We start from the raw sequence: 15,966 nt of genomic DNA, 5'->3' as shown, positions 1-15,966 counted from the left end.
GCCACCTGGGAAGCCCTTATCTATATAAAAGATGGAAATTCTTTACCTGCCTCTCAGGGTTATTCTGACAACAAAAACAAATTCAGGTAATGTACATACTATCCTATATGCACATATATATTCATTTACTAGATATTTATCAAGGACCTACAGTGTGCCAGGACTAAGTGGTAGGAATAAAGACGAGAACAGAGGGATGTGATCCCTGATTTTACGGAATTTACATGATGAGGAGTGGGAGGCAGAGAACACACAAGTAAGATGATTTTAGGTAGTTCTCGTGCTTAGGAAGAAAATAAAATTGGCAGTGAGCTATGTAATGACAGGCAGGAGAGGGGTGGCATGCATGCTTTAGATGGCGTGGTTGGGAAAGGCCCCAGTAGGAGGAGACATTTGTGTAGAGACATGAATGACCAGAAGATAACTGTGCAGAAGTCTTCAGGTGGAGGATGTCGGGGAAAGGGAACAGCTGGGACAAGTGGGCTGATGTTCCGGAGGAAGGGACTGAAGGCCAGTGTGGCCAGAGCCACAGCAATCCATGGGGAGTGTGACCTCAGTGAGGTAAGGAGCTGGGATGTAGGCAGCTGGCCTGAACACCTAGAGGATTGTAGGTCGTGAAAGGAGGCTTGAAGTTTTGTTCTAACTACACTGAAAAGTACTAGATAGTCTAAGCAGAGGCACTGTGTGATCTGATTCATGTTTTAGAAAGATCACCCTCAGTTGAGTTCAGTTCAGTTCAGTCACTTAGTCGTATGTGACTCTTTGTGACCGCATAGACTGCAGCACGCCAGGCCTCTCTATCCATCACCAACTCCTGGAGTCCACCCAAACTCATGTCCATTGAGTGAGTGATGCCATCCAACCATCTCATCCTCTGTCATCCCCTTCTCCTCCTACCCTCAATCTTTCCCAGCATCAGGGTCGTCGCAAATGAGTCAGCTCTTGCATCAGGTGGCCAAAGTATTGGAGTTTCAGCTTCAACATCAGTCCTTCCAATGAACACCTAGGACTGATCTCCTTCAGGATGGACTGGTTGTATCTCCTTGCAGTCCAAGGGACTCTCAAGAGTCTTCTCCAACACCACAGTTCAAAAGCATCAATTCTTCGGCGCTCAGCTTTCTTTATAGTTCAACTCTCACATCCTTACATGACTACTGGAAAAACCATAGATTTGACTAGATGGACCTTTGTTGGCAAAGTAATATCACTGCTTTTTAATATGCTGTCTAGGTTGGTTATAACTTCCTTCCAAGGAGTAAGCATCTTTTAATTTCATGCCGGCAGTCACCATCTGCAGTGATTTTGGATCCCAAAAAAATAAAGTCTATCACTATTTCCATTGTTTCCCCATCTATTTGCCATGAAGTGATGGGACCAGATGCCATGATCTTAGTTTTCTGAATGTTGAGCTTTAAGCCAACTTTTTCACTCTCCTCTCTCACTTTCATCAAGAGGCTCTTTAGTTCTTCTTCACTTTCTGCCATAAGGGTGGTGTCATCTGCATATCTGAGGTTATGGATGTTTCTCCCGGCAATCTGGATTCCAGCTTGAGCTTCATCCAGTCCAGCATTTCTCAGATGTACTCTGCATATCAGTTAAATAAGCAGGGTGACAATATACAGCGTTGACATGCTCCTTCTCCTATTTGCAACCAGTCTGTTGTTCCAGGTCCAGTTCTAACTGTTACTTCCTGACCTGCATACAGATTTCTCTAGAGGCAGGTCAGCTGGTCTGGTATTCCCATCTCTTGAAGAATTTTCCACAGTTTATTGTGATCCACACAGGCATAGGCTTTGGCATAGTCAATAAAGCAGAAATAGATGTTTTTCTGGAACTCTCTTGCTTTTTGATGGTCCAGCGGATGTTGGCAATTTGATCTCTGGTTCCTCTGCCTTTTCTAAAACCAGCTTGAACATCTGGAAGTTCATGGTTCATGTACTGTTGAAGCCTGGCTTGGAGAATTTTGAGCATTACTTTACTAGCATGCGAGATGAATACAATTGTGCGGTAGTTTGAGCATTCTTTGGCATTGCCTTTCTTTGGGATTGGAATGAAAACTGACCTTTTCCAGTCCTGTGGCCACTGCTGAGTTTCCCATATTTGCTGGCATAGTGACTGCAGCACTTTCACAGCATCATCTTTTAGGATTTGAAATAGCTCAACTGCAATTCCATCACCTCCACTAGCTTTGTTCGTAGTGATGCTTCCTGAGGCCCACTTGACTTCACATTCCAGGATGTCTGGCTCTAGGTGAGTGTGAGTGAGCATACCATCATGATTATCTGGGTCATGAAGAACTTTTTTGTACAGTTCTTCTGTGTATTCTTGCCACCTCTTCTTAATATCTTCTGCTTCTGTTAGGTCCATACCATTTCTGTCCTTTATCGAACCCATCTTTGCATGAAATGTTCCCTTGGTATCTCTAATTTTCTTGAAGAGATCTCTAGTCTTTCCCATTCTATTATTTTCCTCTATTTCTTTGCACTGATCACTGAGGTAGGCTTTCTTATCTCTCCTTGCTATTCTTTGGAACTCTGCATTCAAATGGGTATATCCTTCCTTTTCTCCTTTGCTTTTTGCTTCTCTTCTTTTCACAACTATTTGTAAGGCCTCCTCAGACAACCATTTTGCCTTTTTGCATTTCTTTTTCTTGGGGATGGTCATAATCCCTATCTTCTGTACAATGTCATGAACCTCCGTCCATAGTTTATCAAGCACTCTAGCAGATCTAGTCCCTTAAATCTATTTCTCACTTCCACTGTATAATCGTAAGTGATTTGATTTAGGTCATACCTGAATGGTCTAGTGGTTTTCCCTACTTTTCTTCAATTTAAGCCTGAATTTGGCAATAAGGAGTGCATGATCTGAGCCACAGTCCACTCCCAGTCTTGTTTTTGCTGACTGTATAGAGCTTCTCCATCTTTGGCTGCAAAGAATATAATCAATCTGATTTCAGTGTTGACCATCTGGTGATGTCCATGTGTAGAGTCTTCTCTTGTGTTGATCAAAGAGGGTGTTTGCTGTCACCAGTGTGTTCTCTTGGCAAAACTCTATTAGCCTTTGCCCTGCTTCATTCTGTACTCCAAGGCCAAATTTGCCTGTTACTCCAGGTGTTTCTTGACTTCCTACTTTTGCATTCCAGTCACCTGTAATGAAAAGGACGTCTTTTTTGGGTGTTAGTTCTAAAAGGTCTTGTAGGTCTTCATAGAACCGTTCAACTTCAGCTTCTTCAGCATTCCTGGTCGGGGCATAGACTTGGATTACCATGATATTGAATGGTTTGCCTTGGAAACAAACAGAGATCATTCTGTTGTTTTTGAGATTGCATCCAAGTACTGCATTTCAGACTATTTTGTTGACCATAATGGCTACTCCATTTCTTCTAAGGGATTCTTGCCCACAGTAGTAGATATAATGGTCATCTGAGTTAAATTCACACATTCCAGTTCATTTTAGTTTGCTAATTCCTAAAATGTCTGTATTCACTCTTGCCATCTCCTTTTTGACCACTTCCAATTTGCCTTGATTCATGGACCTAACATTCCAGGTGCCTATGCAATATTGCTCTTTACAGCATCCGACCTTGCTTCTGTCACCAGTGACATTCACAACTGGGTGGTGTTTTTCCTCTGGCTCCATCTCTTCAGTCTTTCTGGAGTTATTTCTCTACTGATCTCTAGTAGCATATTGGGCAGCTACCGACCTGGGGAGTTCCTCTTTCAGTATCTTATCATCTTGCCTTCTCATACTGTTCATGGGGTTCTCAAGGTAGAAATACTGAATTGGTTTGCCATTCCCTTCTCCAGTGGACCACATTCTGTCAGACCTCTCCACCATGACCCGTCTGTCTTGGGTGGCCCCACAGGGCATGGCTTAGTTTCACTGAGTTAGACATGGCTGTGGTCTGTGTGATTAGAATGGTTAGTTTTTTGTGAACCTGTGTTACTTTTCTGAAGATCACCCTGGCTGTCACCAGAAGAGACTTAATATGAAGGGGCAGTCAGAGCAAGGAAACCAGTCAGGCTGACTGACCAGACTGACTGGTAGAGTGGTCCAGCCAGAGAACATGGCAACATCAGATTATAGCAGCGGAGGGGCTGGTGAGATTCAAGGTACTTTTAATGTTAGGGCCAGGAGCCTCTTAGTGTCAGGAGGTAAAGTCAGTAGGCCCATATTAATTCAGTATCATTCCCACTGCATTCTCTGATTATCAACATGCATTAATTAGTCTCAGCATTAAGTATGAAATCACTTATCTTCACATCAGGTCATAAATAATCTCAAACATATTGAATACCAGTTAAATAAGGGAAAAGGCACATACATAATCTCAAACACATTGAATATAAGTGAAATAAGGGGAAAAAGTGCCTAAACAATCAGAACAGAGAGAGCCTGTGCATATATTCAAAGGTGAACTTCTCAGAACATTCTCAAGTTTCTGTCCTTAGACATAATCCCAATAAGCTGATAACCTATGCCTAGAAGGCAATTAAAAGGAAGGAAGAGGAGAAAAAAGAATGGCTTCTGATATGAGGCCATGTGGTAGTATACACAGGAAGGAAAGGTAAATAGTTGATGAAGAAAACAAAACATGAAAAGCAGGTGTGAGACTCTGAAGGGCATTGGAGAATTATGGTTTTCTTCACAGTTAATGAAGGCACAGAGGAGTAAATGCCATTGTAGATTGTCTTGCCTATAAAATCGATGAAGGAAAATTAAATCCATTTCACTTACAAAAGTTAAGCTTTGAGTATATGAAAATGATCTCACGTAGACCCTTATTTCCCCAAGGTGCTCAATAAATGTATCTTTTCATTGTGTTTAATGATCATATACATGAAGTGCTATATTGTTAGCCCCACCTGATAAAGGCCTATTAAAGTATAACGTACACAGAACTGCTACATCTGGGAAGATGGTATAGATATATTTTCCCCTATTCTTCCTGGTAAATGCAAGTAAAATCCAGACATTCTATACAAAACATAAGAAGACTGAAAGTGGAGAGAAATAAGCAGACTGGCTAGGGTCCATGGGTACTGAGGAAGAACACAAGTGTGACTTCACTGGGTTGGGGGGTGGCTTGTTTGTGTGTTTGTTTGTATCATAAATCTCAAACTTGGAGCTGAAGAAGGTGGCTGTCAGGAAATACACAGAAACAGAAAAAAAAAAAGTCCCCACTAAAGCTTGCTCCCTCTACCCAAAAGACCAGGAAAGGGACAGCCTCGCAGGGCAGTGAACTCTTAGAAAATGTTGCTCTATTTCAAACACCACAGAAAACCGTGTGGTCCACCACTACCTATACCAGCAAAGCCTGAATGGAAAGATTGGACTCCTCATCAGACGGGAGCGTGGTTCCCCAAGACCCCTGGACAGAGAAGATGGATTTAATCCCCACAGGGTGCAATGTGGAGATCACACGGGGGCCTGGGGCCTCTCCTCTCACCCTGCAGTGCCCCTTCCCTCTGGGTAGAGGAAGCCTCCTGGAGAGTTAGGACTTCAGCCCACCACCAGCAGCAACAACACCCTTCTGGCAGCAGAGTCGGTGGGAAGCCAGAAGCTCCGCCCAGGCCCAGCAGTTAAGAGGCGCCCCCACATAGGTCACAGAGGAGGCCAAGGGGAGAACGTGGACTTCTGCCTCCACTGGGGGGTAGCCAGGTGGCACCTCCGTCTCCCCCACCCGAGTGGTTTCAGAGAACAGCCGCTAAAACAGATTTTAATAAGGTCCAAAGTTGCAGAGCATGATATGAAAATGTCCAGATTCCAAATGAAAAATCACTCATCATACTAATATCCCACTTTTACCAACACTTTTTATTCAACATAGTGATGGAAGTTCTATCTAATGAAATAATCTGAGAAAAGGAAATAAAAGGCATATACATCAAAGGGAAGGACTAAAATTGTTTGCAGAGACATGATTGCCTTCTAAGAAAATACCAGAAATTCTAAAAAGAAAAAGTTACAGAACTAACATATATTAGTAAGGTTACATGCTGTGTAAAACTCAACTGTTTCTATATACTAGCAATGAACATATAAACACTGAAATTAAAAATACAGTATCATTTACCATCCCTTGAAAAAAGAATAATTGGGTATAAATCTAACAATATGCAAGACTTGTGTACTGGAAACTACAGAACTCGGATGAAAGAAAGGAGATATAAATAAATCGACACACAATGTTCATGGATTGGAAGACTCAACACAGTAAAGATGTCAATTATCTCTAAAATGATAGATGTTTATGTATTTCCTATCAAAATCACAGCAAAATTTTATAGCTGTAGATAATATTATTTTAAGATGTATGTAGAAAGGCAAAGAAACTAGAATAGCAAAGAAGAATAAAGTGGGAAGAATCAGATTCAAGAATAAATTTCAAGATAATTATATAATTACAGTAATTAAGACTGTGTGGTACTGGTATCTTGAAATTGGTTGGAACAGAAGGAGAATGCAGAAGTAGAACCACAGAAATATACCCAGATGATTTTGACAAACATGCAAAAGCAATTCAGTGGAAGAAAGATAGCTTGTTCAATTAATGATCATGGAACAATTGTGTATCCATAGGCAAAAAACAAACTTTGACCTAAATCTCACACCTTACACAAAAATTAACTCAGAATATATCATAGACCCTGCATGTATTTGTATGGCTGAGTCCCTTAGCTGTCCACCTGAAACTATCACATTGCTAACTGACTTTACTCCAACATAAAATTAAAAGTTCAAAAATAAAAATAAAGGTAAAACTCAAATGCTGACAAGAATGCAGAAAAACCACATCACTTACATATTACTGGTGGAAATGTTAAATGATACAGCCACTTGGGGAAACAGTTCAGCAGTTCCTTAAAAATCTAAACATGTAACTACCATGTGACCTAGCAATTACACTCCTGGGCATTTTTCCCAGAGGAAATGAAGACAAATGTTCACACAAAAACTTGGAGAGGAATGTTTTTATATGCTTTATTTGAATAGCCAAAATGTGGACACAACCCACGTGTCCTTCAGTAAGTAAATGGCTGAACATACTTGGTACATCCATCCCATGGACTACTCCTCAGCAATAGAAGGGAACAAAGTGCTGATACATGCCACCATACTATGTCAGACCTGGAAGAATCTCCTGAGAGTCATTCTGAGTGAAAAAAAGCCAATCAAGAAAAGTTACATACTGTATGATTCCACTTATGTAACATCCTTGAAATGACAAAAGTGTAAGAAATAGAGAACAGATTAATGGTTGCCAAAGGATTAAGGCAGGGCTGGGATCAATATGAGGGATCCTTGTAGCGATGGAAATGTAGTATCGATGTCCTAGTCATGATATCATAAGATACCAGTAAGATACTGCCATTGGAAGAAACTGGGTAAAGCGTACACAGTATTGCTCTATGTTATTTCTTATAACTGAATGTGACTCTGCAACTATCTAAAAATAAAAATTTAATTCCATGAAAATGGAATCTACTAAACCTTGGTAGTTTAATGGTAAGATGTACAATCATCCCAACTGTTGCCTTGCTCCGGCCTCAGATTCTTCAATCCTTGTTCTTTTCTGACAATTCTGTAGTAGCTAGATAAGCAGATGGGTGGATGGTTTTTATAGTTACAGTTAGAAAAGGAAAACATGGTCAGTGGAAAAAGATGGGTATATCCCTTGTTCATTGTCGATCATGTTTCAAGGGAGTGTCCAAAGCCCCCCATCTAATAAAATGCCACATTCTGTCTCACCCTCAGGAAAGCCACTAGTGAAAACATCCCGAGAGATGGTGATCAACACGGAGGAGCCTGCAATCACAGTTGATGTAGGAAGCACTATCAAAACAGTACAAGGCGTGAATGTGACTATTAACTGCCAAGTTGCAGGTAAGAGATGCATTCATTTGTTAATTCATTTGTTCAGATATTAATGGAGCCCTGTGCTAGGTTGGGGGCTGAAAAGATAGCACAAATTCTGCTCTCAGGGAATTGGGGCTACTAGAGCAAGTCAAGCACACTCAGTCACTCTGAAAGTGGAAAGTGCTACTGAAGCTGATCAGAGGAAAACTGGGATAAATGTGGGGGAAAAGGTGGTTTTTATCTCCATCCCACATACTGATAGAACATGAGCATGCAAGGATGGGGACAAAGGGTGTTCCAGTGGCTTAAAGAATGTGAGAAAAATCATTTAAGTAGGGGAGCTGCAGGACTTCAAGGGAAATGTGACTGCTTTGGTCTAGTGGGAACACGGAGCTCAAAGATGGGGTGGGTAGAGGGGCTTAAACTTTAGTCACGTGGGTTGCAACTGTGCCATGGGAGACTCTGAACACTTAGATGAGGCATTCAGACAAAGCAGGTTGGAAGTGGCATTAGGGGTTGTGCAGTGTATAAAATAGGTTGAAGAAAAAAAAAAATACTGAGAGGGGCCAGTTAAGAAGCCATCATAGTTTAGGGACTTCCCCAATGGACCACTGATTGGGAATTTGCCTTGCAATGCAGGGGACATGGGTCTGATCCTTGGTCAGAAAACTAAGACCCCACATTTTTGTGGGGCAACTGAGCCCACATGCCACAATGAAGACTTTGTGCAGCCAAATATATATATATAAAAGAACCCACAGTAGTTTAGATGGAACAGTGGTAAAGAATCTGCCTGCCCAGCAGGAGACATGAGCTCTACCCCAGGGTGGGGAAGATCCCCTGAAGAAGGAAATGGCAACCCACTCCAGTATTCTTGCCTTCCCAGGGAAGAATACTTAGTGTAGACAATAGCGATGAACAGCAGTAGTTGAGAGCAGAGGTACCGGGGGCCTAAACTCAGGACAGTGGTGGGGGAAAGTTCAGGAGTGGATGGCAGGGGTAAGAACAACAGCAACCTGGAGCTTACATTCGAAATGGGTGGGTGGTGGTGGTTTAGTGTCTGACTCTTATAACCTCATGGACTGTAGCCCACCAGGCTCCTCTGTCCATGGGATTTCCCAGCCAAGGGTACTGGAGTGGGTTACCATTTCCTGCTCCAGGGGATCTTCCAGACCCAAGGATCAAACCCAGGTCTCCTACCTTGCAGGCAGAGTCTTCACTGCTGAGTCAGCAGGGAAGCTCCTTTCAGAAGTGTGTAGGAGTTGTTTATGAAAACAGCCACTGCCCTTGGACGTGTGATATAGATGTTGCCTTTGGGTAGCTCTTGTAAACTCAGAGGCCTCTAGGGACCAGGAAGTCAGAAAGTGGAGGAGGGGTAGACCAGAGGAGGTGGTAGTATGCCCTTCATAAAGGCATTTACGTTCAATTTAAAACAGAAAACACCCACATAGAATGACACAAAGCTTAGCTACCAATCTCCCTTCCTGTGAACTGCTGGCCTGTCTGCCCTAAGGGTTTTCACTGCCGCGACACAAAGGGGAAATAGATGACTCCCATGCCAGGGCCCAGCAACAGTCCCCTGATTGCTGTCCTCCTCAGATATACCCTCCCATGGCACCCCAACCAAGTTTCCCACGTCATACCCTGTCTGAAAAGAGGACAGGCATTGGCAGCCCCTGTTCTGGGTGTTTCTTCATCTTAGATCTCAGCCCCAGCTTTGGAAAGTTTACCTCCACCTGTGATTTATAAGGCCAGAGAGAATCCATTTTAGAAGAAGTAGGAGGAAGATCTTCATCTAGAGCATGTTGTTTCCTAAGAACAGGGAGGTCTGGTTTTCCCTGAAGTGTTCTGGTAGCTCTAGGAAGCCCAAAATATAAGTCTCTCTCTGTCATAATACATTAGCTTCTTCTTGGTAAAGCTTCCCTTGGCCTGTGCATCCAGCCGCCTCAGTGAAAGCCTGTAGAACTAAATCCCTTCAAGCTCTATAGTCTCAATCAGGGTGTCCCATGAATGAGTTGCCCCTCTGTACACAGACTGATGGCGAAGGCCAGATCCTTTATGCAGGACCATCACTCCCCATCTGATCGCTAGGAACATGTGCCTTGAAGACAGAACACCAACTGGAGATAAGATGGGTCTCCCAATATAATGGACCATATTGGGTCTCCTCTTGAGTGTTGGGAGTGGTAGGACTAAAAGAGTGGGAAGCAAAGGGCAGCAAAACCAGGACTTGAGCATCTGAAGGAGGTTGAAAAAACCAGAATTCAGGTGGAAAAGTATTTATCACAGGAAAACTAGAAAAGTCAAAACAGCTTTGGTCAGCTCTTCTGGGCCACCCAGCGCCATGTCTCCAACTTCATCCAGAGATTCACTCTTGGTAACTGATAGTGAAATCCTAGGTTGTAAGGTCCAGTTTTTGCCTGGCCATGCACATTGCATTACTAAAAACTTAGTTTTATTCATAGGACCGTTTGTATTAATCATAGTTAAATAAAATAAATTTGTGTCTCTGTCACTATGCCTTTTATTAAATAAAGTTTTTATTCAACATGGGCTTCCCTTGTAGCTCAGTTGGTAAAGAATCTGTCTACAATGTGGGAGACCTGGGTTCAATCCCTGGATTGGGAAGATCTCCTGGAGAAGGGAAAGGCTTCCCACTCCAGTATTCTGGCCTGAAGAATTCCATGGACATGTATAGACCATGGGGTCACAAAGGATTGGACATGACTGAGTGACTTTCACTTTCACTTTCACTTTTACTCAACATAGATGGGAAAGAGCCTGCTTTTGATTAAACTGTTGGTCTGTGAATTTACTGGACAAAGAAATCATTCTTGAGCTGAGTCTCCAGTCGAAATACTGACAGCTATAATACCAAATAGCAGAAGAAACTATTTTTACTTTGATGCTACAAGTGGCTTTTATGACTCTCTTGTGATATAATTTTAATGGCTATATAATAGTATATTTTAAGAATATCACATAATTTACATAGAATAACTCATGTCCTTACATGTTTGAGTTGTTAGCAGTTTTTCATTAAATAGCTTTTGCACATGTATGCTTTCAACATGTAAAATGCAGACTCACAAATTATTCCCAACCCTTAAACATAAAAACCATTAAACAACAAGTCTGATGAGGCTTTTTCTTGACAAGTGATTCAGTCTCCTATACCACTCCCATACTTGTTCTCTATTGGAGAAGAATTCAGAAAACTGAATGTGAGATAAGGGGTTAGAGGAGGAGGAAGAGTTTCAGTCATTGGGAATAGGATGTGCAAAGGGCCTGAGAAAAAGTATGTTGCATTTAAAGAAGTGAAATGTGGCTGGCTTGGCTGTAAGATGGAGAGGCTAGAAGACAGTAGGGTGACTTGTGGTTGAGAGGTGGGGGATAGTAGGCAGGAGCTAAATCTTATGCTTTCCTAGGTTATGGTACATTTTGGAACAGGGGAAGCTTTTGAAGACCTACTTAGGATATAAAATTGTCAGGACTAGTCATGTAGAAATAAATAGTTGAGGAGTCAATGATGGGCAGTGTATTAGCCAGGAAGGCTAGCCTATGGTAACAGGTAGACCCCCAAATGTATAATGATGACTCAAACACAATAGAAGTTTATTACTTGCCTACCTAGGAGTCCAAAGAGTGGTCCTGGTCAGCTGGAGGGGAAGGGATCTGCCCCCAACAGTCCTTCAGTATCCCTGGACACTGGTGGTTCTATTTTCCTGAATACATGCCTTCCAAGGTCTCCCCAGAGGTTCTTTCTACCCTGTGAATAAGACAAGGGGAAAACAAAGTGTAGAGGATGGTTGAAATGGTTTTAAGGGAGATACTTGGCAAACCAGAACAAACTTTTTTTGGCCAAGCCAGTAGCACACATTACTGCTTCTCAGATTCCTTCTTAGTCACATGGCCACTCACAGTTGCCAAGGGCTGTTGGGGAATGTTGCCAGGCTGAGGAGGAGGAGGTATTAGTCGCTCAGTTGTGTCCGCCGCTTTATGATCCCATGTACTGTAGCCCGCCAGGCTCCTCTGTCTGTGGGATTCTCTAGGCAAGAATATTGGAGTAGGTTGCCATTCCCTTCCCCAGGGGATCTTCCCAACCTAGGAATTGAACCCAGGTCTCCTTTCATTGCAAGCAGATTCCTTACCATCTGAGCTACCAGGGAAGCCCAGGCTGGGTACCCAGGAAAAAGAAGGAATAGCTGTCAGCATCTGCCACAGTTAGTGTGAAGAAATGTGGAAGACTAAAAGCCTCCTTATGAGACTGCCATGGTTCTTTAGAATTGCTCAGATTGACATTTAAGTTACTATATTCTTTCCTTGTCTTGCACCAAGCCTTTAAAGAAACTTCTAGAACTTATCATGTCAAGGTGTGCTTTTCAGTGGATGCCCCACCTCAAGATGTTGACAAGGTGTCATGGTGCAGGCAGCCTTCCAAGTATAACAAGTGGTCTAGTTAACAAGCATATCCTATCTGGGATTTTTAAAAAAAGATTATTATAGCATCACCCTACCTGGCAGCTCAGTGGATATTAAAAGCACTAATCCTCATAATCAAATCAAGTTACAGCCCATTATGACTACACTCATTTATTGATCCTTTCAAGCAGCAGGGAGACCACTGTGTTGTTGATAAGATATGCCACAAAGCAGGAAAAGTAAAAGCAGGTCCTTTTACTTCCTATTTTAGACACAGATCATACCAGGGAGTCCAGAGTGTGGAGCCAATCCAACTAACTTGTCAACAGTATAGCTTTGGACTTTGCTCTGCAGTAGAGTGTGTTTTTTGTCATTTTTCAAACATTTCTTTCTGTAGAATGTGCTGTCATATCACAACAGGCTAGGGAAAAAATCATCTTCTACAACCTGATATGCTTCTCACCAAGTGAGAAGTGCACCAAGTGTACTAACAATGGATTCTAGAAACTTCCCCCCTAACAATAATCTTGATGTTACAATTACAGTAGAAAGGTTAATTCCAAAAGCAGAGAGTGTTTAAGGATTGTCACCAGAAATAACATACAGCAATTCAGAGCTTCTCAAAGGAGGCAGTCTCGTATGATGGCAGACAGTGTCATGTACTTGTTAGAATGGGGTTTCATGGCATCAAATGTACTGAGTTTGGATCCCCTGGGACCATTCGTAGGTCCCTGATTGGTGGCAAAGTAGAGATGGACTCTGTTCTCATGTAATCATTCGGGAATCCAAACTAATGTCTCTTTGGGCAGATTTCATAATCTTTTTGAGTCCCAATTTCCTCATCAGTAAACTGGGGTTAATAATAATGCTTCATGGTAACTCTGTGATTATGTATGATATGTTTATTAAATGTTTGGCTTATAGTAAATATTCAGTTAATGTTCTTTCTCCCTCTGATGTGTTCAGGATATGTATAGCTTCTGACCTCAGTGCATTCCTGATGTCTTAGTATTCTAAACATCAGGGTTAGGCGTGTATATATAGTACCTTTTCAAGGGACTCTGGCGTGTATGAGGGCTGATGATATTTTCTGAGGCATCATTGTCATGTCTTGAGAGAAAAAGAAAAAAGATGCCTCATTTTTCTTTTCCCTGTTCCCTTGTTCCAACTTTGTAATACATCACAATCAGTCATGGCAGGGCTGGCTGTCATTCCAAAGCATCTTTTTCGTGTCATTCTCTTTAAAGCACACAGTCCCAGGCAGGAATCCTTCAAAATGTGACACCAGCAGCATTGGTAAATTATTGATGCAGGTCTGTGTTTGAATGAGTCTAAGAGAGGTTTGCTAATCTGTCTATCACAGAATGATCCTTATAATATTTGGCTTCCCTCAGCACTGCTGTCTCTCTGTGGTCCCAGTTTTAGAGATTGGAAGTCCCTTCCATCTACCTTCATTATCCTGAACATGTCCTTTTCTCCCATGAACTCCCCTGCTCTCAATTGAGGGATTCAGCCCTATTGGTAAAGACTCTGTTTTGTCCTGTTAAACAGACTTGATTTCATAAGGACATGAGGCCAAGAGTGATGACAAAAATGGAAGAAGCTTACCCCCACTTCCTGGAAACATGAGAAATGGCTGCATCCCTGGGTCATCTCTCTCCCTCCTCCTCCTTCTCTTTCTCACCATCCCTGTCTCTCTCCCTGGCTACCCTGACCAAAGAAGGTCACACAGGGGGGCTGCAAGTCTGGCTGTGGCAGCTGACCATGTAAACACAATGTTGGCCCTGGAGGCACACAAGTCATGGCCTATGGGCACCATCATGGAGACAGAGCATTCACCCCTACCATCTGCTTGTGGAACTGACAGCCCACTAGTCCATGTCTCTTACTCTGCCTCCTCGCTCTAGAACAGCCTCAGTTCCTATCAGGGACTGTGCGCTTGCTGCCCACAGACCTCCTCCAAGGCAGGTGCCATTGACAGGTACTATGTGTGAGCAGTTTATGGTGACAGGAAAAGGGTGAATATTTGCAGAAGCTGGTTTGTAGAACCTCATTTTTCCTTGCACTTTCAGGAGAGAATTGATGTGGGGGCGGGGGGGGGGGGGTTGTTTTCAACTTACTTTACAAAGGCTTTCTCCTAAAGGGTATGGATTTTTTTTCCCCCAACATGAAATCGGAGCTCAGAGTCCACAGTCTAAACTGGCATGGTGGGGCATTGTGATGCTCTTGCTCTCTCTAGTGGTGTTGCAGTGAAAAATCAGCCTTCCTGCCTCTCACCTGCATCTTTACTCCAGGTGTGTTTAGAGACAATAATACCAGCCTGGCCCCTCTCATGCACCTGAGCATCAAGTTTCACAGTGTGTGCACCTCTCTGATGGATCAGGGCTGCGGTACCCAAGTCTCTCCCTCTTTTAACAGACCTGCCTCCTTCCTCCAGCCAGTCCACCAGCCCCTAGGGATCCACAGTGAATTATGGGTAATCTGCGCCTTGACAGAAAAAGAGGACCAGAGAGTCACTCTCCTGTTCCTTATAGACAGGGAGAGAAAAGCTCTATAGCTTGGCCAAACGCTTGGGCCGCCCACCATAGGCGACCATTCCACCACTGGAAACCATGCCTGAAGCAGCAGGGCAGCCAGGACACCAGTGAATTCATGCAGAATAATTCATTGTTAATGAGGCAACAAGAGAGCAGTCTCCCACACAGCCCCACTTCCTGCCATTGGGATCCCGGGAGCAGCAAGTGCTCCAGGGCTCAGGATGAGAGCTGGCTGTTACAGAGGAGACACTGAGTACATTTTATTCATCAGAGACAAGCAGTGGGCACACAGGTGATGCCACGACGGTGTCTGCATTCTCAGCTGTAGGCTGCCCACGAAGGGTAAGGCTGCCCCTGCCCCAAGGGCAAAATCCATCCCCAACTCTGAGAAAGTAGAGGACTAAAATTCCGGCTCTGCCTATTCTGGGTTTTGACCCCGTTTACCTGATTTGACTTTCTAAACATGCCCTGGATACATGTCCACAAGTTTCATGAGCAAACATTGTGAGATGGGTCAATAAGCTAAAAAGTACAAAAGCGGAGCTGTCCATTCCCTGGAGACTGAATTCACGCCACATCATTCCTGTCTCTCAGCTCACTAGAGCCGGGCTTGCCCTGGAGCCTCCTATGGAGACCATCTCAGCAGGCTTGTCCTAAACTGAGGACTGCTTGCAGGCATGCCACCCGCAGGGAAACGCCCTCAGGAATGAAAGCCATTCCCTTGTCTCAGTCACTCAGGCTGCTGTAACAAAATGCCACAGATTGTGCAGCTTAAACCACAGAAGTTTGTTTCTCATGGTTCTGGAGGCCGAGAATTCCGAAATCAAGGTGCCAGCCCATTCAGTTCCTGAGGAGGACTCTTCCTGGCTTGTAGATAGCTATCTTCTTGCTGTGTCCTCACATGATGGAGGGAGGGAAAGAGAGAAAAAAGGGAAGAAAAAAGAAAGAGAAAGAGAGGGCCTCTTCTTATAAGGGCACTGATGCCATCACAATGGACATTCCCTTCAGGAGGACTTCATCTGAACCTAAAAATTTCCAAGTCCTCATCTCCTACCACCGTCACACTGAGGTTGGTTAGGACGCCAACATGTGCATTTGTAGAGGTCACAAAGACCGAGTGCATAACAGCCCTTGAGAACAGAGCCTA

General features: G+C 43.3%; 1 protein-coding gene across 1 annotated transcript in view; it reads left to right on the top strand.

The window, feature by feature from the left end:
- The window catches only part of LOC133048526 (ADAMTS-like protein 1), a 216,103-nt gene that overhangs the window by 102,726 nt on the left and 97,411 nt on the right, over positions 1 to 15,966 (top strand). The window contains exon 5 of the mRNA XM_061132224.1: positions 7,759 to 7,887. Coding sequence (XP_060988207.1) covers positions 7,759 to 7,887 — 129 coding nt within the window. The remainder of the gene's footprint in view (positions 1 to 7,758; positions 7,888 to 15,966) is intronic.

This window comes from Dama dama, chromosome 29 (genome assembly GCF_033118175.1).
Source record: "Dama dama isolate Ldn47 chromosome 29, ASM3311817v1, whole genome shotgun sequence".
Classification (NCBI taxonomy): domain Eukaryota; kingdom Metazoa; phylum Chordata; class Mammalia; order Artiodactyla; family Cervidae; genus Dama; species Dama dama.
This window is presented reverse-complemented; position numbering and strand designations above follow the sequence as displayed.